The 25197-nt window shown below is 45.5% G+C and overlaps 3 protein-coding genes and 1 pseudogene across 4 annotated transcripts; 2 read left to right on the top strand and 2 right to left on the bottom strand.

The window, feature by feature from the left end:
* Positions 1-81: 81 nt before the first annotated feature.
* Positions 82-5699, top strand: LOC117859029 (probable methyltransferase PMT11). The gene is made up of 9 exons (XM_034742199.2): positions 82-907; positions 1266-1415; positions 1505-1775; positions 2152-2262; positions 3279-3438; positions 3711-3968; positions 4434-4556; positions 4807-4884; positions 5162-5699. The coding sequence occupies exons 1-9, from the start codon at positions 188-190 to the stop codon at positions 5364-5366; spliced, it is 2076 nt and encodes a 691-aa protein (XP_034598090.1). The 5' UTR covers positions 82-187; the 3' UTR covers positions 5367-5699.
* Positions 5700-6126: 427 nt separating this feature from the next.
* On the top strand, positions 6127-6272 carry LOC117859389 (U1 spliceosomal RNA; annotated as a pseudogene).
* A 9838-nt stretch (positions 6273-16110) lies between these two features.
* LOC117857410 (protein HESO1) lies at positions 16111-20945 on the bottom strand. Of its 2 annotated transcripts, none has more exons than XM_034740057.2 (9): positions 20696-20945; positions 19730-19889; positions 19081-19239; positions 18462-18640; positions 18280-18375; positions 18106-18166; positions 17896-18020; positions 17233-17340; positions 16111-17134 (listed from the first exon to the last, which is right to left on the bottom strand). In XM_034740057.2, exons 2-9 carry the CDS (start codon positions 19878-19880, stop codon positions 16472-16474), a joined length of 1542 nt encoding a protein of 513 aa, XP_034595948.1. In that variant the 5' UTR covers positions 19881-19889; positions 20696-20945; the 3' UTR covers positions 16111-16471. The 2 variants fall into 2 exon arrangements, with proteins under 2 accessions (XP_034595948.1, XP_034595947.1); XM_034740056.2 differs by having other exon boundaries at positions 17896-18026; positions 20696-20941.
* Positions 20946-21804: 859 nt separating this feature from the next.
* On the bottom strand, positions 21805-25118 carry LOC117857412 (sec-independent protein translocase protein TATB, chloroplastic). The gene is made up of 6 exons (XM_034740059.2): positions 24870-25118; positions 24592-24713; positions 23355-23414; positions 23160-23280; positions 22430-22549; positions 21805-22265 (listed from the first exon to the last, which is right to left on the bottom strand). The coding sequence occupies exons 1-6, from the start codon at positions 25027-25029 to the stop codon at positions 22120-22122; spliced, it is 729 nt and encodes a 242-aa protein (XP_034595950.1). The 5' UTR covers positions 25030-25118; the 3' UTR covers positions 21805-22119.
* Positions 25119-25197: the final 79 nt, after the last annotated feature.

Below are 25197 nucleotides of genomic sequence, written 5' to 3'. Positions count from 1 at the left end.
AATAATATTCCTATCCTAATCCTAGTCCTAGTAAAAAGAATGAATTAATTTAATAAAACTGCAGTGGCCCAGTTCACTCGTCACTGCCCTTCGGCGATCCCATCCCTTCCGCGTCGTCCCGGGACGACGCAGACGGGAAGCAAGGCACCGCGCCGACCACTCCCCGAGGCCTGAGGAGGGCCCAGCCATGAAGGCCCTGGCCGCGCACGGCGCCGACCTGCTCCGCGGCCCGCACCTCCTCCGCGCCGCTGTCCTCGCCTTCGCCGTCGCGCTCGCCTTCCTCGTCGGCTACCACTGGCCCGACGCCTCCCCGCGCCTCGTCTTCTTCTCCTCCACCGCCTCCTCCTCGTCGGCGACCGGCTCCGCCCCTCGCTCCCCTGCCGTCGCGCTCTCCCCCAACGCCAACATCTCCTTCGACCCGTCCCTGATCCCCGCCACCACCACCGCCCGGCCTGCTTCTCCTACTCCCAATGCCTGGCCCCCGCCGTCACTACCACCGCCGACGACAGCGCCGCCGCCGCCTCCCCTCCCTCCCCCGCCCCCGCCCGCGCGCCTCGGCATCGTCGGAGAGGACGGCGCAATGCGGGACGACTTCGACGTGGGCAGCATTGACGCCAACGACACCGATCTGGCCACCGACGAGGCCGCGCCGCAGGAGCCTGGCGAAGCGGGCGGCGGCGGCGGCGGGCCCATGGTGCGGATTGGGAGGTTCCCGGTCTGCCCAGAGAGCATGAGGGAGTACATACCCTGCCTCGACAACCAGGAGGAGATCAAGCGGCTGCCCTCCACGGAGCGCGGCGAGCGATTCGAGCGGCACTGCCCTGCCAAGGACAAGGCTCTCAGCTGCCTCGTGCCGGCGCCCAAAGGGTACAAGGCGCCCATTCCCTGGCCTCAGAGCAGGGACGAGGTGAGCACGCATGGTGTTTACTTTTGCTTTTTCAATAGTATAGATAGATTAGTAGTAACATTTATGAATTCGCGCTAGTTATAGTGTTAGTAGAATGATGATACAACAAGACTGACCTTCATCTGCAATCTAGGCGAAAATTGAGGGTGAACCTTTGGTTTTTATTTATTATGGCCGCGTTCTTGTCAGATTCTGTCAGCAACCTAAAAAAACCAGAACATGATTGATGCTGCATTTGATGTGCAAATGTGTGTACAAGTACAACTGATCAAATTGAACTGACTTAGCCTAGTTTGCTGAAATCAAAGGTTATTTTTCAAGCCGAAGGACTTAATAAATACAATTTGATCGACTGCAGGTGTGGTTTAGCAATGTTCCTCACACACGATTGGTTGACGACAAAGGTGGGCAGAATTGGATTACCAAGGCTAAAGACAAATTCCGATTTCCTGGAGGAGGAACTCAATTTATTCATGGCGCAGATCAATACCTAGACCAGATTTCCCAGGTTCAGTTTCGAATATTCTTAAAGTTGCTTGAAATTAATCATGACTCTTACTCTAAAGTAGCAAGACCTGTTTCTCTCTGTGCATCCAGATGGTACCAGATGTTGCATTTGGATCTCATACTAGAGTTGTCCTGGATGTTGGCTGTGGAGTAGCAAGTTTTGGTGCATATTTACTTTCACGTGACGTCTTGACATTGTCCATAGCTCCAAAAGATGTTCATGAAAATCAGATACAGTTTGCTCTTGAACGTGGTGTGCCTGCAATGGTAGCAGCATTTGCAACACACAGATTATTATATCCCAGCCAAGCTTTTGATATTATCCATTGTTCGCGCTGTCGAATAAATTGGACTCGTGATGGTGAGCTCTGATTGTGACATAATATCATTTTTTTTTTATCAATACCCCGCACTTTCTTTCTTTCATTCTATATGCTCCCTTTCATGCTGTATTTTCGCTGTCAAGCTGAATGTTTATCTGACCCATTTTCCCCCAAGTTTTTTTTCCCTTAGGTCTATGAAGATGATATTTATTAGTTCATCATTGTAACAATGGATCTATTGGTTATTGTTGAAGAACATTATACTTTAATTGAAAGAATACAAAAAAGTGTTATTGTTAAGCACAAATTGGCCAATACTCCACAGTTAAACTTGATTTCATACATAAATATGCCTCTTTGTTAATACAGTTTGTGATTTTGGCTGAGCATTGTCATCATTTTTGTTTGTTAAAGACGGAATCCTGCTGCTGGAGGTTAATAGACTGCTTAGAGCTGGCGGTTACTTTGCTTGGGCAGCCCAACCTGTTTATAAGCATGAAGAGGCCCAGCAAGAGGCATGGAAAGGTATTTTCTACTATCTGTGTGGTAGTTCTTGATTGTTAAGGTGATAAAATAGTACTCATGTTTTGAGTTCAGTAGTTGTTCTTTAGTATGAACTATGAAGTTCAGGATGTTCCATAAAGGAACTCATTCTATTATTTCATATTCTGCATAGCCTTGGTGAAAAACATAATTTGTGTTTGTTGATGCGAAATAGTCAATTTTTCACTGTATATGTTTTGACCTGAATTTGTCTATCACTAAGGGCTTGTTCGGTTAGAAGGGGAATGAAGGGGGTTGGGAGGGATTAAATCCCCTACAAGTCAAAATCCCCCTCAATCCCCTCCAATCCCCCTCAATTCCCTTGGGGAGGGGATTAACCAAACAAGGCCTAATAGAGTTTTTGGTTTGAGACCTCATCTAGGATGGAAGGGTCCATCATGGGGTCATCCCATGAATTTTGGTGGGATGAATCCATTCTTCATAATTCAATTAACCATATGCTTGTAAGGGATGACATGGTGATGGATCAACAATTCCATTCCTCAAACCAAACAAAAATGTGAAGATTGAGAAGGTGATGGATCACCCCATTCCTCAAACCAAAGACCATGTAAGGCTATAACTATTAGGTGGCCTCACACAAATTAAGTCAAATTTCATGATATGCATTAGGGTATCAGCATGATGAATTGCCCTGACTCCACTAAGCATTAGCAGCTTCCGAACTTCAAAATAGTCTCATGGTAATATATCTATGCGGAACTATATGATAGGAATAAGGTACCTGATTAAGCTAACATTATGACTGAGGAATCTTTCCATGCAAAGGGTTTGGAAGAGTTCGATGCATAAAAAGATGAAACTGCAAATCCTCTTAGATGTTATCTAATATCTGCAAATATTTATGGAATACACACAATTGTAAGTTTTTTTCCCTGGATTTCATGCTTTACCAGTTTGATAAGCTTATTTTTAGTGGTATGTGATTTTTTGTTGTATGTCCTGAAATTGTTGCTTATAGACAAAATTTTGTGTAGAGATGGAGGACCTCACTGCCCGACTTTGTTGGGAGCTTGTGAAGAAAGAGGGCTATATTGCTATGTGGAGGAAACCTTTAAATAACTCGTGCTACATGAACCGTGATCCGGCAGTCAAACCTCCACTTTGCGATACTGATGATAACCCAGATGACGTCTGGTATATGTCTAGCTCATTTTAGTCTGTTATTATTGTCTGCTAGTGAATTCTCAATTTAATGTCCTCTTTGCTGCTGAGTTTTATTTGGGAAATCATGTTTTCTTTATATCAACTTTAGTTGCACGGTAGCAACAGTGATGCAATCTTGATTCTTGAAGTTTGTATGGACATATTCTGTCAAGTTTTTTATTTGTCACAAGGATGAGATCCTTATTCATGCATTTGCTGCAGAACTATTGTTTTACTGTTATTTACATTCTGTTTTGTTTCAGGTATGTTAATCTGAAAGCATGTATCAGTCGACTTCCTGAAATTGGTGAAGGGCCAACTCCTGCCCAGTGGCCTGCACGTCTAATGGATCCTCCAAAGAGGCTTCAAGGCGTTGAAATGGATGCCTACTCATCAAAGAATGAGCTTTTCAAAGCAGAAACAAAATTTTGGGAAGACATACTTGAAGGTTATATTCGCGTTTTTAAGTGGAGGAAGTTTAAACTTCGGAATGTAATGGACATGAGGGCTGGATTTGGAGGGTAATTTTCTGCTCAAAGCTCTTACAGTGGAAATACGTAACTAAGCACATCTTTGTTTGGTTATTTTTCCTCAAAAGCCACTGGCATTTCAAACAAAAACTGGAGCTGATAAAGATTATCTAGCAATGATGTTTCTGAATGGGAAATTCAATATTTATTTTCTGTCAAGGAAATGTTTTAAGGCGTTGTGTTTTATTTATGTTCAAATGGCTATACGTTTGAGTTATTTTTCACCTGCATAATTCAGCTGGATCTCTTGAGGCCATAGGGTTGAATTTTTATAGATGCATAATTCGTTAGTGCAATGCTTTCTTGGATATTCGATTTGTATTTCTATTTTCACTTGGGTCTGTGGCAAGCTACACTTTTCAGACATATCAATAATGAAAATGGACTCATGTGCTTATGTACTGTGATCTTGTTTATTCCTACCATTCTAACTTTTCCTGCAACTTTAATATCTAGGTTTGCAGCTGCCCTGATCAACCGGAAATTTGATTGTTGGGTGATGAATGTCGTTCCTGTTACTGAACCAAATACACTGCCTGTAATTTATGATCGGGGGCTTCTTGGAGTTGGTCATGACTGGTATGAATTTTTATATCCTGAGCTGATTAAATACCATTCCTGTTTTATCTGGATTTAAAATTATATACTACAATAGATCAAATTCAGTGTCTGATTAAAATTATCATCAACCGCTTGTTTGTGATTGATATAACTGTCTCTTACTAAGCGGCGCTATTTGCATTATTTATGTTGGTACCAGCCAATAGCGTTGAAAGTTTTGCCTCATTGTGAACCTCATGCTGCCATCTTTTAACGTCTGCATGAACAGGTGTGAACCATTTGACACATACCCAAGGACGTATGATCTACTGCATGCATTCGGTCTTTTCTCAAAAGAGCAGAAAAGGTAGGAGGTCCTTTATTTAATTATTTTCATTTCATAATGAATTTCATTGTGGCCTGTTTACTTCATCCAACTTGGCAAGAACTTCAAAAGGAAATGTCTGCACTTTGGTGAAAGTGTATTTATGTTCAAGATACATGATCTCCTACATCTTGTTAACTAAATTTGTAAATATGCCGCTGGAATATCAGTACTTAGAAGTTAGGAAGCCTTTTCCTGACTGTTTACTGGTGCATAAGATACCCTATCAGCATCTGACAATGTTCTCTTCGATTTATAGGTGTAACATCTCAAGCATCTTGCTGGAGATGGATCGCATACTCAGACCAGGTGGTAGGGCTTACATTCGTGACAGGAAAGAAGTTATACAGGAGATCAAAGAGATAACAAACGCCATGGGGTGGCGCGGTACGATACGTGACACGGCAGAAGGCCGATACGCGAGTCGGAAAGTTTTGATGTGTGACAAGCCTATGGTGCATTAGCCGATCAGGAAAGGCCTGACACCGTTGGAGTTTCAAACCGCCGAGCAGCTCAAAACTTTTCTGGCACCGTTGAGACTGACCACAAGAGCTGCTGTCTCGACTAACATTCGTTCCGTAGATAGGATTGGTGAAGGTCTAAAATTGTAACTATAATTTGATTGATCATTCGTTTGTTTGATGATGGTCGGTGTAATTCTGATACGTGGCATTTTCCTTTTGATGTATTGTCATAGTAATGTTGGAATAGAGTGAGAATTATTATTCAGGGGTAAGAAAGAGGACCTTTTCCCCTATATATAGATGTGACAAAAGGAGTCATTGGCCCTGGTTTCACTGGCCTTTTTTCTTATCAGCCTCAGTGTTCTAGATTTGTAAGCCTCATCCGAGAGATTCCAACTCAGATAGTCAGATTCGACTTGGAATCTGAACTTAGCCTTAGCAGAGGTATATGGCAAGGTTTGATTTTTTTTTCTTTTCTGGGAATAACCTGGCAAAGTTTGGATCACACGGAGAACCTGTCCAGAAATGAAGTGACGAACGCGGGGATGGAACAAATTTCTGGCATTGGACCATCGCGTTTCCGCAGGCAGTAATGGGCTTGCGGAGAGCCCAACAAGCTTAACAATTATAGAGTTTAGCCCAAATCGAGAGGTCACTGCGCACTATGGTGCGGAGGATAAAGACCGAGGAGTTTAGTCCCATACCGGTCCTCCATAGCTGGAGGAAAAGAGGGCAAGGATACCAAGTAAACGTCAGGTGCAACCTGGACGGGGTCAACGGTTGACCAAGAAGAGCCATGGCCTAGGTTAGCAGCTTCCATTGCACTTCGGAGGAGCGCTAGCCTACCATCTTCTCAAGTAGGAGAGTGGACGTCATAATTAGGGTACGCGTTCGCGCGGTTCCTACCAATTTGTTAAATTTAAAATTTATTATATATATATTCTTAATAATTTTGTTATTTGTTATATAACTTTGCCGTTCTAATGAAATTGAAACTCTAGTATAACTTGTTTTTTGAATTGGGAAAATAACTATAATTTGTGATGATATACGGTGACATGGCGCCGTATCTTCCGTGCAACACAAGTTTTTATTCCGTTTTACCCCAAAAAAATCACAATCGGACTCTTGCAGAACAGGGAGCCCCTTCCGGCCTCGTTCCGTTCAAGCCCCTGCCTGCACACCAATACGGCAATACGGTCCGCCGAGAGCGGCGGGCGGCGGCAAAGAAGCCACGCGGCGCTTCCCCAGTTTCTCCAGAAAAATCGTCCGACCGGCCGCGCCCTCTCCCTCCAGTCATTGCGGCTTTTGGGGGTTCAGTTGTCTATAAAACGATCTGCACTGGCGTAAGTTAATAGCCATCGATACAACTGATCGATGGAGTGGAGCTACAAACCTTTCGTTCCCCCGCACCATATATTCTCTCATGAGCAGGTGTTCTACAAAATACAACGCAGCCGCATGCCCGCATGTATACCCCAAGAAGCTTTTGTCAATCAGCTAGACTGCTCGAGCAATGAACTCGCTGTTTCTCAGTTAACTTACAACTTCCACTGAACTGACTGCTGAAGACGTACATGAGCCTTAGCCAGCGATTAAAATTTAGATACAAAAATCTGCAAATTAGACTAACATCGCAAACGTACATGAGCTAGGCAGCTGGCATAAATTGATCCATTTTGTCGTCAGGCAAAAGCTGAAGATGAACTGCTGCTAACCTGAGACTCTATTGGTCAGTTGATGTTGCTGTCGCCACAGAATGGCAGCTATTCGCCATGCTGCATTACTTGAGCAGAGTTGAGAATTGAAATCCAGTCTCATCACAAGAGCTGCTGTCGAGACTAACATTCGTTCCGTAGATAGGATTGGTGAAGGCTTTAAATTGTAACATAATATGATTGATCATATTCGTTTGTACAATGATGACTGGTGTAATTCCCGGATACGTGGCATTTTCTTTTGTTGTATCATCATGATAGTATCGTTGGGATAGGGTGACAATTATTTTTCCGGGGGTAAGAACGAGACCTTTCCCCTGTAGATGTGACAAAAGGAGTCATTGGCCTTATTGTCACCGATCTTTTTTCATGTTAGTCTCATGTTCTATATTGAGTTAAATACACTGTCACTAAACTTGTTGTATTGTATCCCTATACTTGTGTTATACTTCTTTCATCCCAAAATATAAGGCACGGTCAAACTTGGCATGGACTCCATAACTAACATTTGACTCTTAATATCTCCCATAGTATAATATTTACAGTAACAGAATTATAGCCATATGAAAGTACTTTTAAATATAAATCTAAAGATATTATTTTTTAAGATAAAGTTTTTATTATACAAGATTAATTGTTGGTTAAAAAATTTAAGTTTGAATCTTGAATTACGTGCGTGCCTCGTATTTTGAGATGAAGGGAGTATCACTTAAATCCATAAACTCTCGAGATAGAAATTTGACGTCCTAAATTTGTTAAAGGGTCACCGGAGGCTCGGACCCTTTCGCTGGAGTTTTAGGATACGTTTGGTTTTTGCCCCTGTGCACCGGGTCAAATAAACCTTGCCCTGTGGCCCATCATATGATACACTACTCCTCCGCTTCTCTTTCCTTCCGAGATAGACGAGACAGAACAGCAAAGATTAACGGAGGGACGGGTTGAGGGTTTTGGAGTGAGTAACCAAGAGGGTCGAGCGTGCTGTGTCTCCACGGCCGTAGGATAGGAGAGTGTACCCCAGTCTCTCTTGTGATGGCAAACCCAGCGGAGAAGAAGAAATTGCGGGACATGGAGCGAACACTCGAGCAGGCACAGGCGAGGGTACGCACGCATCTGCAGTGCTCCTTCAAGGTAAATCAATCTCACTTTTATTCGTTGATGGGGGTTGAGGTGATGAGGTTTTGGAGCACTGGTGTATCTCTACCGGTTGATAGCCCCGTTAATCTGTTGGTTGATAGCTTCATTAAAGCAAAGGCCTAACCTTTTTATCAGAGCTCAATCTACGCAAAATGCTACATTTTTAGAGCTCAATCTAGCAAAAGTTTCTTCTTTTCTATGTTGGGGTGATGAGGTTTCAGAGCATGGGTGTATCTCTGTTGGTTGATAGCCCTGTTAGAGAAAAGATTTAACTTTTTTATCAGCATTCAATCTACACAGAAATGTTGCATTTTTAGAGCTCAATCTAGCAAAAATTTCCTCTTCTCTGTGTGACTATGATTGCTTTATCTTTACTAATACTCCCTTCATCCTAAATTACTATTCGTTTTGGCTTTTCTAGATACATAGCTGTGGCGGAACCACCTCGGATTAGCTTGATTAACCGGAGTTCAGCCGCCTGACATGCGACACTCCTGATTAACTCGAGCTAACACGAAGCACCGTCGGATTTCATCCGATTTAACCACTTTCAACAGGATCGAGTTTAGCAAACCCACACGAAGGTGAGCGGTTACAGAGAATACAACAAGTCCACTGGGTTGAAACAGTCTTACTCAAGAGTTCGATCATAAAAAATTTAACATCAGAGTTTTATAACAAAAACAACAGGAAAACACTAGCAGAAGACTTCGTCGGGGTCGGACGTCCGGGCGAGGCCAGCCAGAACATCACTGAGTCCTCTCCTCGCCGTCCGAGGAGGGGTCCCACTCGACCGTCCAGCCTGGCGGGAGCTGGGGCGGCCAAGCGCCAACAAGGGAGGGGTCGGGAACTGCAACTTCACCTGAAAAACAGGAGCCACAACAAGGCTGAGCTACTAAGCTCAACAAGACTTAACCGGGGAGGAGCCAACTATTCTCCCAACTAGACATGCAAGGCTTCTTGGCTGAGGGGTTTGTTTTGCCAAAAGCACTAAGTAACCTATTTTCAAGTTTTAGCTCCGGTTCTAGGTTCATTTACCAGTCTAGGTTGTGCAACCTATTCTAAGCAATCATCGAGCCAAACAAGTGTATATATAAAACAACATCATTGCCATCATCAGATTCCTTATTTACTCAGGGTGACATAGCGATCAAGAAGTCTCAAACTGTGAGAGGCAGACGAATCGATTCGAGTTCTTTAACCATGCATGGTGAACCTAGCCCCACGACATCCGCGCACCCGGAGGTCGCTTCCTGTGTCGGCCTTCCCCATCGATCCCCTAACCCGTGTCGGGCCCATTTCCTTTGGCGCAAGGTTCCACAGACCCGGCCTCTGCCGTCCTGTGACCACGCTTTGCCACCACGTGCGACAACCAGCAGGGGAAACTCCGTTCCAAGAACAATGGGGCGACCGCTCACGTCTAGGTTCAATCAGGTACTAGGCTTCCTCATCCCATACTAAGTATGAGGCTAGTACTTTCAAACACTTGATCACGAACACCACCACTGTCGGGCCTTAGCAAGTTTTCATAGACAGACGGGGCCATCATCCGACCACCAAAGAGTTACCAACCCTGCCCCGTCCATCGTCCTTATAGTTGTAACAGGAGAGTAAACATGCAACTCCTACAACTCGCGAGTGACAGGAGATCACTCGGCTTTTACCGTTCCTATTTAAGCAATGCAGCTACTCGGTCCAACAGCTAGTGTTCAGATCATGGGTCACTGAGTCATGCATCTAGGGTTTCACACAACTCCTAAACGTAAATGCACAAGCATGTTACAGAAGGCATGCGCAAGTCTTGCAAAACACGTAGGATTGTTCATGCAACCGGGGCTTGCCTGCAAACAAAGCGGGCGGAAGCTGCTCGACTTCGGGGGCGGCTTCGACTTCAGCGGGTGGGAACTCGGCTACAGCTTCTTCTTCGGGCGCCGGGTGCAGCTCGTAGAAGCCGTCAGCGAGGTGCAGCTCTACACGGATGCAATGCAAAGGTTAGCTTAAACGTTTAAGTCGACAGCAACACTGGCTCTCCTGAGCCCAGAAACTTGCGACAAAGAGCAGGAGGTTAAGGCTGTTGAGAGAGTTGATGCTGATCAACCGGTAAGGGTAGGGAAGAAACGAGTGGTCTGATCCTTGAACTAGAGGGTGTGATAACTGGGATCCTCAGACGTAGGCGCTGAAGGGTTCCCACGTTTTACACTTACACCCTTAAGTTGAAGAAAAGATCACAGCCAGACCCTCGGGCGAGGCGGACAAGGGTCGGCAAACAGACAGGGTCGGACGAGACGGAACTGGGGTCGGGCGGATAGGAGGGGTCGGTCGAGGCGGACTTAGGGTCGGCACTCACCTTCTTCCTGAAAGGAAAGCTTGGGGTCGGGAAGAGGCAGACTTGGGCACGGAACTAAAGCTTTGAGCAGGGACCTAGGCCGGCGGTGCTCCGGCGGCGGTGCTTCTTGCAGATCGCAAGAGAGCTCTTGCGCAGCACAAGGGAGCAAGCTGCGGGGTGACTTGGATGAACTGAGAAGGAACTGGGAGAAGAACTTCTCAAGATTGGGTGGATGGCGCTAGGAGCTTGAGCAGAGAGCTAGAGGAAACTAAGGGCAACAAAAGCGGAGGGGACTCCGGCGACGGGGCATTCCTTTTATAGCTGCGAGAGCAGAGGAACGGAAACGTCGCGGAGAGAGAGAAGGGAAACGGCGCGAAGGCCGGGGAGAAGCAATGGAGTGCTCTACCGTGGTGGCGATTGAGCAAACCGGGCGGTGCAATAGAACTCCGGGGGTGACGCCAGCGATCATTGCGCTACTCCGTCAGGGAGGCGTAGGCGCGGGTAGACCGGTAGTTGAGATTTGGCGGAAAGCGGGCGTCGCCGTGCGGAAGATGTGATAGAAGCGACCGGTTAAACGGCGCTAGGATCGAGGGCGCACAGGTGGGAGAACAAGCGGACGCGGCGCGGGGGAGAGCGCGGAACAACAGATTGTCGGGCGGCGTCTGACAGAGCGGGGAAAGGGACTGTCGCGGCCGCGGTCGGGGTTGGCGGTGGGGGAATCGTCGTGTAGCGACGACCGGGCGGCGCAACTGTTGCTGGAAAGGACGGAAAAGACGGGCGACATCGGTCTCTGGGGCCGAGATCTGGTATCGTGATGATGGGCGCGGGGAGCGAGGCTCTGCAGAAAGGGGCGCAGAGGGCTTCCGCTGCTATTGGGGAAGAGGGCGCGGGAACCCACTCGGTCGCTCGCCAGAGACAAAACTGAGCGGTGGCGTCGGAGAAGGCGAGCCACGCGGCAGGAAGGCTCTGAGGCAGTCATGCAACTCGAGTGCGGCTTAGGCGGGGGATCTGGACAAAGGTCTCGCGGGTCCACTGGGGAAAAGATCGGACGGGTGAGGAAGATTAACAGGATCCGACGGATGGCTGAACTCGCCAGGGTCGGGAAAAAGGAACGAAGCAGTAGGGGTCGGATCTCAGGGGTCGGAACTGGCGGAACACTGAGCACTTAAGTGCGATCAACAGAGCAACTGACGGAGGTTTAAGGGTTGAGATCAAACCTTAACTGGGAAAGATTAGGGGTCGGTCGTTACAATAGCATTTGACATGCACCTAGATAAATATTATGTCTAGATACATATCAAAAGTTATGTACCTAAAAAGTCAAAACTAATAGTAATTTGGGATGAAGGGAGTATGTATTCTTCAGAGGCGTGTATTGTTTGTTGATTGAATCCTGTCGCTTGGGAAAAACCCACAAAAGTGCATATCTTTGTTTGTTGCAAGAAATCGTAGTATTTACAATCAGCTCAAATGCTGGCCCAAGAGGCTTTCATAAGCTCATGATAAAAAGGCTTAAAGGAATTTCGAAGATGTGCTCCATGAAAGTGGTTGAAGTACCGGTATCATTACCCTTCAACCGGGTTATTCTATTCCTTCAAGTTTCAAAATTTAAGTGAAGTACCGGTATTGCCACCACTAGTTATTCCCTTATCTAATGATCAAGATGCAAAGGAGGAACGGTGTACATCTCACATTGTGAAGATCAAGGGCAAGTTTGGGCAGCAGGTCCTTCTCCTTTTCCAAGAAACTTCACTAATTTAAATAATGACTTACTTATGGAGAAGTCTATAAATTATACACCCTAAATTATACGCCCTCATAATGACTCACTTCGATTTTGACCCTGTCCCCGAAATGTAGCCGAGAATGATGGTTTCATTCTCTATGCGAACGCGGAAAGCTCTTTCACCAAAACAAAAAACTTAATGCTATCACACCCTAGTTCAAGTTTGACACCAACTTCTTAGAAGTGGCATCAAAGTAGTGTGCTATCACTTCTTCTGTGGACTATATACCCATAATATTTCGAGAAGACATTCACACTAACACTAACATGAGAGACCAATACTATATGGAAACTCAAACTTTTATTCAAAACTCAACTTGATACAAGACTCACTTGCTTACCCTATGTGTGGCTATCGTATGATGATACCACTACAGTACATGGCTACCTTGCCATCTCCTACTTAGAGATCTCTTATGCTATGGTATGGCTAGTAGGCAGGGGAGCACCTCTATTTATATGTAATCATGATCATTTTAGTGTTGTCATGTGGCAAACTTCCACACTCTTCTTTACAAAATATCTAAATCTAGAATTCTCCTCATGTTTATCTAGTTTCTTGATATTTCTACCATGCCAAAATATCATGCTTCTATAGTATTCCACACTCCACTATGAAGCATAACAACTATAGCTCATGCATGCTCTCCAATCTTCTAGAACTTTCTTACCTTGGATGATTTTATCCTTATGCATGACAAAGCTAGTCACAATCTTCTAGAATGTTCAAGTGTGTATTGCATATTTCAACATGCTAGTAGGGTCACTGTGAAGCAAGAGTCTGCTGAAAGAAAGATAAAACATGAGCATCAAGGTGATATCACTCACAACATTCCACAATTACATTATGGGTGCTTGATGTTCCCCATTTAAATTGTGTGACCGAAAATTTTGTTTGCAGGAGAAACCAAATCACATAGAGCAGAACCCAGTCCCATCCTTTAGTCTGAAGCGCACGGCATCAGTAAATCCGTTTTCGCTCTTAATGTTTGATTGATCCAGTAACACTCGAAGTTGAACTGAAAGCAAAGTGCAAAACCCAGTCTAGAGATAAAGTGCTCAACTCCGGCGTCTTCGGTTATCTTCATCATCATGCTTTCGAGGTTCTCCCTTCATAACTACAAGATCTTCCTCCTGCAAACGAAGTGAACTTGAGTTTGCAGTTGCACTACTTGTTAAATCAGTTGAGGCCACAATCCGTGTGAAAGTTGTCCGTGGGTCATGGCCAGATCATTATCGAGGACAAGTTGTTTCCCGAACAGCCTATCAGTCTTGGTGGTGTTGTGCTACTAGATACTCGATATGGAAAAATGTCTGTCAACAAGTACGGCGTAGTTGAGCTTTCAAGGAATGTTGTTTCTGTGGAATCAGGAGGGCAACTGAAGGTTGGTGTGGTGGCCTCACAATTTGAGGACGACGAAAATGCTGTTGCGGAAGGTCTGGTCGATTTCACGCCTAAAACAACTGGCGTCAGTCATGGTAATTGTGACCTAGGATTCTATTTGGTGAGAACCAGCATCCACTGGTCCCTTCCCTGCTCTGTTGACGATTATGTGGGATTACAAAATAAGCCTGTATAGTCTAGTCGTACACCCGAGCGAGTGTTCATGCGTTCTGATGTTTCTGTTTGTTGGAGCATCTCTATGTTTAGCCCTTTTGGTGGCATTACAAAGTTCTCAGATCGACCTTGTATTCTCTGGATGCAGTTATCTATTATTGATTAGTAGGTCTTATTATTATTATACATTTATAGCTGGCATGCTGTCTTCTCTGTCTGTTTGCACCATGCCAGGATCCTTCATCACCGTCTGCGATGCCCGGGAAGTGCCGTACTTGGCTTACTGCCTGCCCGGCCCGGCGGCCAGGGGCTTCTCATGGCCGGACCACGCGCCACGCTGCTATGGCCCTATTTGGCAGGAGGGTGCTAAACTTTAGCCCTATGGGGTGTTTGCGAAGGATGCTAAATTTTAGCACATGTGTTGACAAAAGACAGATTTACCCCTCTCGCTGCCCTCCCCCGTCCGCCTCCTCTGCCTGGCCGCTCTGCTTGCCCTCAGCCTCCTCCTCCAGCAGCAATGCCACGCCCTGCTCGTGGCGCATCTCAGGTCGGGCCCCTGCTGCTTCTCACTGGTGGCGGCACGCCTTGGTCACGTCCCCTTCGACCTCGCCGACTTCCGCGACCGCTCCTCAACACCCGCTCCCTCTTCACCGCCCAGGAGCTGGATGACGTGATGGACTGTGTCGTCATCCTGGAGACGATGGCGGAAGCGAGGCGGCAGAGGGGAACGCAGGGGATGCGGGTGCTGAGGAAAGCCATGGAGCAAAACACAGAGAAGGTTGTGCACGAGGTCGAGCGCGGTGGAGAGGAGCCCGAGTCCTCCTCGCCGGCGACGTCCCCGACGTCGACGCGAAGGCGGTGGTGTGGTCGGTCGGGCTAGGATCCGGCGGCGGCGGCGGTGGCGGGGCCGATCGGGCTCGGATCCGGCCGTGGCGGTGGTGGCGGGGTCGGGCGAAGGCGAGGCGAGGCGGGACGGGGGGCACAACAACAAGGCCGGCGGAGCCGAGGCGCCGTGGTGCCCCTCGCGGAGAGAGAGAGTGAGGGGAGGAGGTGGTGGGACCGGTGGGCGAGGCGGAGGCGGCGGGGCTGGGTGGAGGCGGCAAGACCGGCGGGAGGAGGCGGGACCGGCGGGCGAGGCAGAGGCGGGGGGGGGGGGGGGGCGGCCGGAGGCGGAGGCAGCGAGGTGGTGGGCGGAGAAGGACGGCGGCGGGGTCTGGCGGGGTCTCTGGCGGGGAGGAGAGAGAAGAGCGCGGAGGAGGAGAGAGGGGAGGGTGTCAGGGGGGAATTGGTCTGGGGGACCAATTTTAGTCAGTTTTAGCTACCCCCAAGTGACTAAAGGATTATGGGGGTGCTAAATTTTAGTACTTGAATTTTAACCCACCTGTTTGGAAGCACTTGTAACTAAAATGGACTAAAATGGGAATGCTAAAGTTTAGCACACCTCTCCCAAACACCCCCTATGTGGGATGTGGCGACAGTCACACCTCCGCGTCCCAGGGCACGACCACGGCGGCACGTCCCTAGCCGATCTTGCATCGCGCAGCGGCGCAGGGCGCTCTCGCCACGGCGGGGAACTGGCACGTCGCTCTCCCACTCGTGGCACCCCCGACTCTTCGTGACGCCGCCATCGCGCTAGCTAGGACCGTGTTCTCGTTTGGGCCACGGACTTTAACCAACTGCAATGGGCTTTGGGAGCCAACAGGAGCAGGCCCGAATAACAAAAGAGTTATCGTCCTCTCAAAAAAAAAAAGAGTTATCGAGGACTATATGTGGCGCGCGGTAAACAACTTGAGGGAAGGACGGTTTAGTTCCGTACCGGTCTCCTAATTCTGTAAATCTTTAATCTTAAATTAAAAAATAAATTAATTAATTTAATCTTTAAATCTTTAATAATAATGACGATGATGATAATAACAACAATAATTCCAAACAAACTATGAGGTAGAAAACCATCTTCAATTTGGAATAAAATAATAAACAAATGAAAATTTAGAGAAGATCCAATGTCACATAAGGGGGGAAACTATCGTTCGTGGTGCACAGATCGAACAAAATAGCGACCACTGACTGCACGGGCTCGTTTCACGCCAGTCTACCACCAGAACACAAAATTGTGCAAAGTACCCACTCTCCGCTCGTTTTTCGTTTTGCTAGTATGCCAAGCCAACTTCTGCACGTTTTGCAGCTCGCACAATGAGCGCACCATGATCATGAACACGATGTTGACAAAATGTTAATGCAAGATTTCTGGCAAGGTTTTTTAAAACAGCCACATACTCGAGTAATGAAACTGCAGCTTGTCGGTTAACTACTTAACTTACAGCCATATTCTGCATATTACACTAACTGAAGACATCAAGCTACAGGCTTACAGGAATAAGGACTATAGGTCCAATTGAACATATCAGCATCATTACCACATGAGCCAAGCTTCCATAAATTGATGCATAGTCAGGCAAAAGCTACGTTAATATCATAAATAGATGCATTTCGTCACGCAAAAGCTGAACATAAACTGCTGCTATCCAGGGATACTCTATTCGTCAGTCAGTTGATGCAGCCGCCGCCTTGACAGAATGGCTGCTACCGTTGCCATGCTGTATTGCTCGAGGAGGCTTGATGCCCATAGTTCCGTGATGGAGCATCATGGAACTGACGTCCACCAGCAGGCTCATACCTTGTAGTGCCAGAATGCTGGTATGGCGAGTACTCCCTTCTCTGCTGATTCTGGTATCGGCCTACCGTTCGGCTCCCTGCCGCGTGCGACCGTGTATAATCACTGTACTGGAATGGCACTGCTGTTTGAAGCCCTGCAGTATAAGCCTCTGGACGATAGACATTCTGATATTGTCCTGCTGTCATGCCCTCTGCGTTATAGGCCTGTGGTTGTTTATGATAGTGGTCTGGCCGTGCCGTCTGGTGTCCTGTAGTATAGACCTGTAACTGTGATCTTGATCTGCTTCCCGCAGAACCTCTGGCTTGCTGGTGACGTTGATTGTCATATTGATTAGCTGCCGAATACAGCTGACGACTGGAGAGAGTATTTGTGCAGCGGTTGGCCCTGACTCCCTGAAGAATAGATCCAACAGCAGGTGTACACAGCAGCGACACTAATTCATCCCAGTCTTCGAGTGCGCCATCAACAAACCTACTGCTCGTATGATTGAAGGCAAGCTCAATACGTTCAAGCTCCTCCGCATCAACTGCTCTAGCAGCATTATCAGGTCTCTCGAATGGATCTTCAACCTAGACAATGACAGTGAAAAGGTGGTATTTAAAGATGTGCCATTTTCAACAAAATTGATCACAACAGACACACACAGCACTGTGAAGGAAATACTTACAAACAAGCTGTATGATTTGGCCATCCAACTTGGGTTATCCTGGATTAGCTCAATCCGGCCTGTGTAAGTGGATATCACCTTACTTGAAAAGCGCCGGATGCCTAAAAACTGTAAGTAATAAAGATAGCTTAACATTGCTTCTCTCAGATAAAGAAATAAGACAAATATACACTAGAGTGTTCTTAAATTAACCATGTTAAACCTTTTTGGTAATCTTAAACACAATTTTACTGAAAATATACTGAGCTACAAGAAAAGAGAACTGGTTCTGTGAAGTCGAGAAATTAGCTCATTTGCCCACAACATAATAATGCATTCTTGCAGATCTGCTTGACCTAGTTTAGGCTTCTATACATGTTGGTTTCGTTTTATTTATAACCCAGTGAAGTACATTGAGGAAGTTAGATAAGCACAACTAACATCCCCACCCCCAAGTTTCTTGACTTCAGCATCCTGACAGGAGTCCAAAACCGATCAGACATAAGCCAGACAGCCAGTTATATATGGCAAAGAGCTCACATGATAGACCAAACATTACCCCCAAGACAATTATTTCTATTGCAAATAAAAGGAAATGTAGTAAAAATGAACAGTGTATTTTTGTCACGTATCCGAATGACAGAAGGAAATACTTGGAATTTAGTAGACCAGATATTCAGATACCTTATGAAAAAAGGATGCGAGGAGACGTGTGAGAGAGTTCTGATTTCGTTGTCTCATGTTCTGGCATAGAAACCTTTCTATATTTGCCATACAAACCTCATCAACATGTTTCTCATCATAAAACACTGTTTCTGCATGTGAATGCTATCAGTAAATCACCAGGCACAGATGTGCCAGACAACAACCAGGAACAAGTCAAGTCAGTCTTACCTTCTGCAACGTTTCCATCATAAATCTCCTTCAGAGGTGGTAAAATTGCAGGCTCACATGTCTGGTAGATGTAAATGAAATAGATAAGAGGTAAGCTTAACCTATAAATTTGATAGAACCATAAGTAAATAAATAGCAAAAGCTAGAGAGAACATCTTGAGTAAGAAATAACACCTGGAAATAAAAAATGACCAGTAGGCACAGAGAATATGTGTTCAGGGTTCCATTTTTTGGATCGTTAATATCTTGAGCTTTGGCCCATTCCTTGACCTGAAAGGAAACACGACGCTGAGATTCCAGCCTTGGACTTAACAGAGCAGCAGAGGAAAACCATCACTTGATATCATAGAGCTCACCAATAAAACCATATCACCAAAGCGTTCATCTATGGTATTGATCCAGTAGAAAATTCTGGATTTAATTCGACCAGGGTAGTTGTTAATCGATATATCACAGGAAATGCCAAATTGGTTGCTCAGGTACTGAAAAATTGGAACCCTTGCATTAGGAATGAACTCCATACATCTAGCAACACCTGAATCAGCAATGGAAATAACGTTTAAAGAAGAGCTTCTGTAAAAATTAAGGGGGCAGAGAATAGAAAAAATCTGCACAGATGCTCCATTTTCTATAAGCGGATGCTTTTAGAAACCGCTTAATTTTTATTGGTTTTGGATGTTATGATTGGTTCACATTCCAGGAATAAACAAATGTTCCCACAACTAAGTTTCACAGTGCAACCAAGCAGACCACAGCAACCAATCATGAACTGGGTAGCCATAAAATAGGATTAACTCTTGAATAGCTCAATAAAAACATTTTAGTGTGTTATATTTTATAAAAGCCTTCATTCTTTTCCCACAAAAGCTACAACAGTCACGATAGATTACAGACGTAACTTCCCTAATAAGGGTGGGGAGACCAGTAATATACTGAAAATGCAACGAATTTAAAAGAGATGCACAGAAAGTTTACCTCTAATTTGTAAAGCTCTCATCAGTTCTCTCAAGGCATTTTGCTTCTTTTTCTTGCTTATAGGCCTTGAGCTACTCCAGAGATCAACTGAAACATCCAAATCACCTGACTTTGCATAAAGGTTTGATATAAAGGATCCAAAAGGTTTGACAACAGCACCTGTTTATGAAGTAGAAAAAATCAAGTAAGTAACATTCAAATTGTACTGTCTTAGCTTCTCTAACTTCTATTTACCATAACAGAAATTTCTTAAATAGCACAATGCAACACAAGAGCATCAAAAGTCCTGTTGTACACTAATAGTTCCCCATTTTGAGCAGCTTCTATGCTAGCCCCACGAATAACTATTCCAGTACAACTTTGTGCTCGTATATAGTGATAAAGCAAACCGTTGGTGGCAGCCTCATGGATCTGTCATTGACTCGCCAGTCCGAAGTAGCCTTTGCTTGTTAAATCAAGTGAAAAGGGGCCTTCCTCCTTCCATCTACAGCAATCGCACTGACAACCATCGCTACTGGACGGTCATAAACCAAACTTATCCCTTTTCTAAGATCATGAATTCTATAAGCTTGTCACTTCTCATGTCTTCATAAAGCTACCACCCAGGAGAATCACAAACAAAACTTAACAGATGCTTAATCACAAATACCTCTCAAGGCCCCAACTGAGTAAATGGAATCTTCCAGCTCCTGAATTGCACGCAATCGTTTCATTCGATCATCTTCCCCTGGTTTTATTGTAGAGAGTATGTCTTCAATACATGCCTTCAGTAACTCAAAGCTACGAACAGAATAAATCATGCTGAAAACCTGCGGCAAAAAGATGATATATATAATTCAACAAGAATTAACAAATTACAAAAATAATGTTACAAAGATCAAGTCGTGTTGTACAAAATGGAACTACAGGGCATTTGAAACAAACATGAAGACATTCTAGTAACAAATTACAAAGATAATGTAGTTTAGGCAACAAAGCCAAATGCTTCCTTCCTCTTCATAAAACAAGTAAATGCTAAGACACTACAAACCCAAAATGCAATTTGCACAGACATTTTAACATAACAGAGTCGCTACTATGCACAAGCAGCATCCTTGGCCAATCCAAGGAACTCTTCTGCAATGTATTACCCAGTTGGCATTCAACAACAACAACAGGACAGGACACTGTGCATATGTCACTGAATTACTGATAGCACAACCAGTTGATACCTTAAGCAAGTAACTAACAGCTGTTTTCTGCGCTGCACGTTTGGCTGATGATAGCCTAAGAAGTATTTCTCATCAATCATATAAAAATCATGCAGATGCGCAACAACACAGAGGAACTTTTCGTACAGTTTCGCCCATACACCTCATAATGACCTTTGCCGTACCAAAATTGAAAATAATAAGAATGGCACAGCACTAAAACGGTGTGGTGGTCGGCAAACGCAAGTACAGCCGAACCCTCCAAGCATGGCGCATTGCTTCATCGGGCTAAAAAACGCCGCGCCTTATATCACGACCAACAGCGACGCCGCGGTGGCTAAACCCTAACGCGAGTATCGACGAATATGGGACCACAGATTGGAGTCGGTACGGAGTGGACGAAGCGGATCATCGAATGGAATTACCTAGAGGATGAACCACGGATGGAGCTGGGCATTTGTTAGGCCACTACGCGGTGGCGGCGGCTGCTGCCTCCGCTTGCGCCGAACTCGCGTCGAAGTGGTTTGGGAGGGGAGGATGGTGAGAAGTGGGCACCATGGACACAGTAGGCAGCGGCCACTAGCCAGGTGCCCAGGTGGCGACGGAAAAAGCTCAAAAGAAGATTTCCGAAGCCGAAGCGCCGGGCACCGAGGCCTCGTGGGAAACGATTTCCGGCACGTTTTCTTGTTTGGGCCAGGTTTTATACGTACGGACAACCGAAGGGCATGGGCTTTGCAAGGCCCAACAGGCCGAGCAACAGCAGGTCTCTTAACCGATTCGTAGTCGTCTCAGAGCTCATTAACACCAGTTTTTAGTCCCAAATCAGTAAACTAATCTGCCTGCACCAAGGAGCAGCTGTAAAACAAACCATGGGTGCAACATTGATCCATACTTACCTGGACGGGGTAAGCGGCCTCCATTGCACTTGGGAGGAGCTCTTGCCTACCATCTCCTCAAGTAGGAGGGTGGACGCCATAATTTGTGGTGGAGGGGTATTGGTTTGTGCGGTCTCTACCAATGATTAAATCAAATATTCCTTGAAATGAATAATGAAATAATTAATAATTATAATTATGTAACTAAAGTTGTTTTAAAAATATGACAATACAAGAAAATGGCATGAAACTCTTCAGAACAGGCAGTGGCTGGAGCAGGGGAGGACGGGGGAGTGGCGTGCATGCAACGAGCTGAGGAATCTTGCTTGATTTTACGACGGAGTTTGCAAGAACAAACGCTTGAATTTAATTCATGCATGAAGCTAGTGATGGTATAGGAGGAGCACGATCTTGCCTTGTGGAGAGTACTAGTCCTTTGAGCTCGCGTGTGTAATATTTTCCTGAGGCGTCTGATTGTGGCAGATTGATGCAGGAAGAAAACAAGAAACCAGGCCGCGCCCTTCCTTCTGGAAAGTCCCTCCTCGCCATGCTTTGCTACGTCGCCACGTCGACACCACTTTGCCTATCCATACGCCGATATTCACATTTTGGCATCAAACAGATAAATACCCTTCCCCATTTTGCTTCCTCTCCCGGAATAAAAGGAACGCGAATCAATCCCTTCCTATTCAATCTTCATCTCAACGTGGCTAAAATCACTGTTCCATACAACAACCTCGTGGTTACAGCAGGCTCAGAAATGTTACGAGGACGACGATGGCACAAGCAGCAGCCGTGGCAGCGTAGGACGACGTACTACTAAGAAATATACACAGCCTTTTTCAACGTCTACTACGACAGCACAAGAGACAAAATAAGCCTAAGCACTGCAAGCGTTTCGTACAAACTCTTCCCCCACCTCAGAAAAATTGAGCAAAATGCTCACCCTGATTTGCTCTTTCCATCCATAAGCTTTATCGCTCAGTATCCGCCTTTTCAGACTGCTTTGCTTGGCTTGCGTCGGACTCGGTCGCAGCGACAGGAGCAGGAGCAGGAGCAGCAGGACCATCATTCCCTCCTGATGTAGCAGTGTCGGTACTTTGAGTTGTGGGTGCTGCTTCTGAAATATGGAAAATGTTACTTTAATCTCCAGATTGATAGCAAGGCCATGATAAATTGGACAAACACAATGTGGGACCCGTTACAAGTGAAAAATACCTAGCTGTCCTTCAGTTACTAAAGATGTGATATACTTCAAAAGATTGCAAGACTAAAATGCCAGACCTTGCTGTTGTGATGAGGCAGGTTGAGTATTCCAGGCAGCAGCCGCTGATGCTGCAATTTGTTCCTCAGTTACTTTCATGAGCTCCTCGCTAGTATAAGGTGCAGTTTCAGGTTTAGCATCTGCATGCAGGACGGACAGCAATGAACCAGTGTCATATCATGATATCAATGCAGAAATCAATGACTTGAGTAGACTAGTGCAAGTGCATCTTTTGAGTTTTGAGCTAATGGCTAGAGTAAATGACACAATCTTGCTGGTTTCAAGTAAATTTTTCCTGATAAAATTCAGAACAAGGAACCTACACGATTTTCTTTTCCAAATAAATAAGAGAGATATAATCAAAGGCCATGGGCCTTGAGTTCACATGAAAGAATTCATAACAGGGAAAATGCTAATCAGTCAACTAATTGACTCGATATCATCTTCTAGATGTAAATGATTTCTGGTTATTGTTAGCATATAATAAATATTTCTGGTTGTTGGTTAGTATTCAACAAAATGGAATGGCTAAGGAAGACCAAAACTGAAACAGATAATGTACAGGTAAACAGAGGTTTGCCAGCAACTACTAGGGATAAGAGCACTGCATGTGCATCAAGGGGTATCTGTGGCATTTGACTGACATGCATGATTCTCTAATGTGTTTTTTTAGATTAGTTCTTTAAAGTTTAAACTGAGTTTTGCACGATTCCATTGAAAAGAACTTCAGATGTAGTAAAATCAACTAACTTGGGTCCGCGGCGGGTTGTTGGTTGATATTCGTTGTTGTGGGCCTATAATTCGAGGATGGGGGAACCTCATCAATTCCGATTTCTCGTTCAAGAGTGCTCCTGAACTCCCTTGATACATCCTAAGTGCAGAAAATCCTATCACATTACGTAACAAGATCATCAAACATATTGCAACAATAAACCAAGAACCAACCTGTAACTCTCTTATGGTTGGCTGGAAAGCACGCAAAGTCTTCCCCAAATTCCTGGCTACCTGCAAACAAGTTAGCAAATGAGACCAATAATCCTTGTGTTAGCACTTAGCAGCGCATCCAAAGCATGCCCTAAAAAGCAAGCCTGACATCATAGATTTGGTAGAGAACATTTGCTGATATGCAAATGACTCCCAAGTACAGAAGCAAAGAGAAAAACATTTAAAAGTAAACTTGGAGAAAAGCTAGAGGGCAGAATGCATCTTGACTTTTATTGCTGGCAGATCGAGTAGGTGTGTTAAAATTAAGTTTGAGGTGAACCTTAACGCACACATGTGCCACAGCCCACAATATCTTTTGCCTAGAACTATTCCAGTTAGGGCAGTACACCCAACAGTTTAAGAAATTACAGGCACTAAATTCAGTGAGGATGGTGCTTGGAAGTCATGATAACAATTCCATAATTGCAATAGTGTTCCACTATTAAAGCTTCCTATAGGGGAGAAACTTAACAGCTCAAAGATTCCCCTGCAGAGAACTGGATGAGGGGAGATCCTCACGTCCAGTTCGGAGGGCAGGGATATCCCTAACCTACTATCATTATGCCTACTTAACTGTTCCGAGATCAAGTAAAATCACACATAGCATTAGATAAGTAATTTTCTGTGCCCAACAAAAGAACAGCACGACAGGGGAAATTCTTTTGGTTAACCTCATGTTTATTTTCTGAAGCCAAAAGTTGATTAATGGTGGCATCAATTCCAATGGCAGATGCAAGTGTAAACAGTTCACAGCTATGCCACTGCCATGCTTACATTAATCGTAACTCAACAATTGACATCATGGCATGCTCATTAGCCCACGAAATATATTGCCATTTCTTGCAAGTGGTCGACAGTGATTGGCAGAGGAATTAAGCTACTCATAGTTATGGCAGCTGATGGATAAACTCAGAAGAAGAGAGCAGCTACTAAGCATTTCAACGGATCGAGTGGCCTAAACAGATAGTTGGAAGAAGAAAAAGTATGCGCCGGGACGAATCTGAATGGACAAAGGGCTGAACAGCGGGTTAAAGAATTAGCTGGTCCATATATAACATTATCGGAGTTAAATTATCTTTGGATCGAGAAAAGTTCTATACCTTGGTCAATGTTTCACGATTGCTAGCACCACCTCTCAAGCAAAGTTAAAGAGCAGATAGCCCCAAGCTGGCAAGGCTTGTGGACGCAGGTAATTTACCTCTGCTAGACCCTTGGGGCCAAACACCAACAAGGCGACCACTCCAATGACCAGTGCTTCGGGAGCTCCAACTCCAAACAGGGAGGCGCAGATAACGCTTCTGCGGCTCGATCTTCTGCTCCCTACATTTAGAAGCCAAAGAAGGGTAAAAATCAATCCCTCAAGAGCACGAGAGGGAGAAATATTTGGGTTGGATTGCGCCCAGCAAAGAAGGAACGGACCCCACAACCAGAGCAATCCATTCAAAGGTAAGGTAAGGTTCCCCCATACTCTCTTACCGACGAAAGAGGATAGCATCTGGGTCCGTACAGAGCCCCACTCCGTGCCGCCACAGCGGAGGCGAGGCCGGCAGCGGCCGCACGGGAGGAGCTGGAGGCGGCGCGCATCGGAGATGGAGACGAAGGGTGGAGCCGGGAGGAGGCTCGCCGTCGGCGTCATTCGATTGGGTTCACAGGTTCGGGATAGATAGGAGTAGGATTTGCTTGCGGCCGCTTTCTCAGCTCCAAGCCTCAGTGGGCAGGGCAGACTGGCAGGGAAAGGCTTACCCTACCGGGCTGTAACGGTGGCGCTAAGCCAATACAATCGGACGGCTGAGAGTGTGATTTG

Source organism: Setaria viridis, chromosome 5 (assembly GCF_005286985.2).
Source record: "Setaria viridis chromosome 5, Setaria_viridis_v4.0, whole genome shotgun sequence".
Classification (NCBI taxonomy): Eukaryota; Viridiplantae; Streptophyta; class Magnoliopsida; order Poales; family Poaceae; genus Setaria; species Setaria viridis.
This window is presented reverse-complemented; position numbering and strand designations above follow the sequence as displayed.

Excerpts from the sequence above, each read along its gene's own strand:
- LOC117859029 (XM_034742199.2), top strand. The coding sequence starts at position 188 with ATGAAGGCCCTGGCCGCGCACGGCGCCGACCTGCTCCGCGGCCCGCAC. Across the intron at positions 1,776-2,151 it reads AATAAATTGGACTCGTGATG|ACGGAATCCTGCTGCTGGAG; the intron begins GTGAGCTCTGAT and ends TGTTTGTTAAAG. Across the intron at positions 2,263-3,278 it reads CCAGCAAGAGGCATGGAAAG|AGATGGAGGACCTCACTGCC; the intron begins GTATTTTCTACT and ends AATTTTGTGTAG.
- LOC117857412 (XM_034740059.2), bottom strand. The coding sequence starts at position 25,029 with ATGACGCCGACGGCGAGCCTCCTCCCGGCTCCACCCTTCGTCTCCATC. Across the intron at positions 23,415-24,591 it reads GCCCCAAGGGTCTAGCAGAG|GTAGCCAGGAATTTGGGGAA; the intron begins GTAAATTACCTG and ends ACTTGTTTGCAG. Across the intron at positions 22,266-22,429 it reads TGCCTCATCACAACAGCAAG|AAGCAGCACCCACAACTCAA; the intron begins GTCTGGCATTTT and ends TCCATATTTCAG.
- LOC117857410 (XM_034740056.2), bottom strand. The coding sequence starts at position 19,880 with ATGATTTATTCTGTTCGTAGCTTTGAGTTACTGAAGGCATGTATTGAA. Across the intron at positions 18,376-18,461 it reads TTGGTGATATGGTTTTATTG|GTCAAGGAATGGGCCAAAGC; the intron begins GTGAGCTCTATG and ends GTTTCCTTTCAG. Across the intron at positions 17,341-17,895 it reads TCGCATCCTTTTTTCATAAG|TTTTTAGGCATCCGGCGCTT; the intron begins GTATCTGAATAT and ends TATTACTTACAG.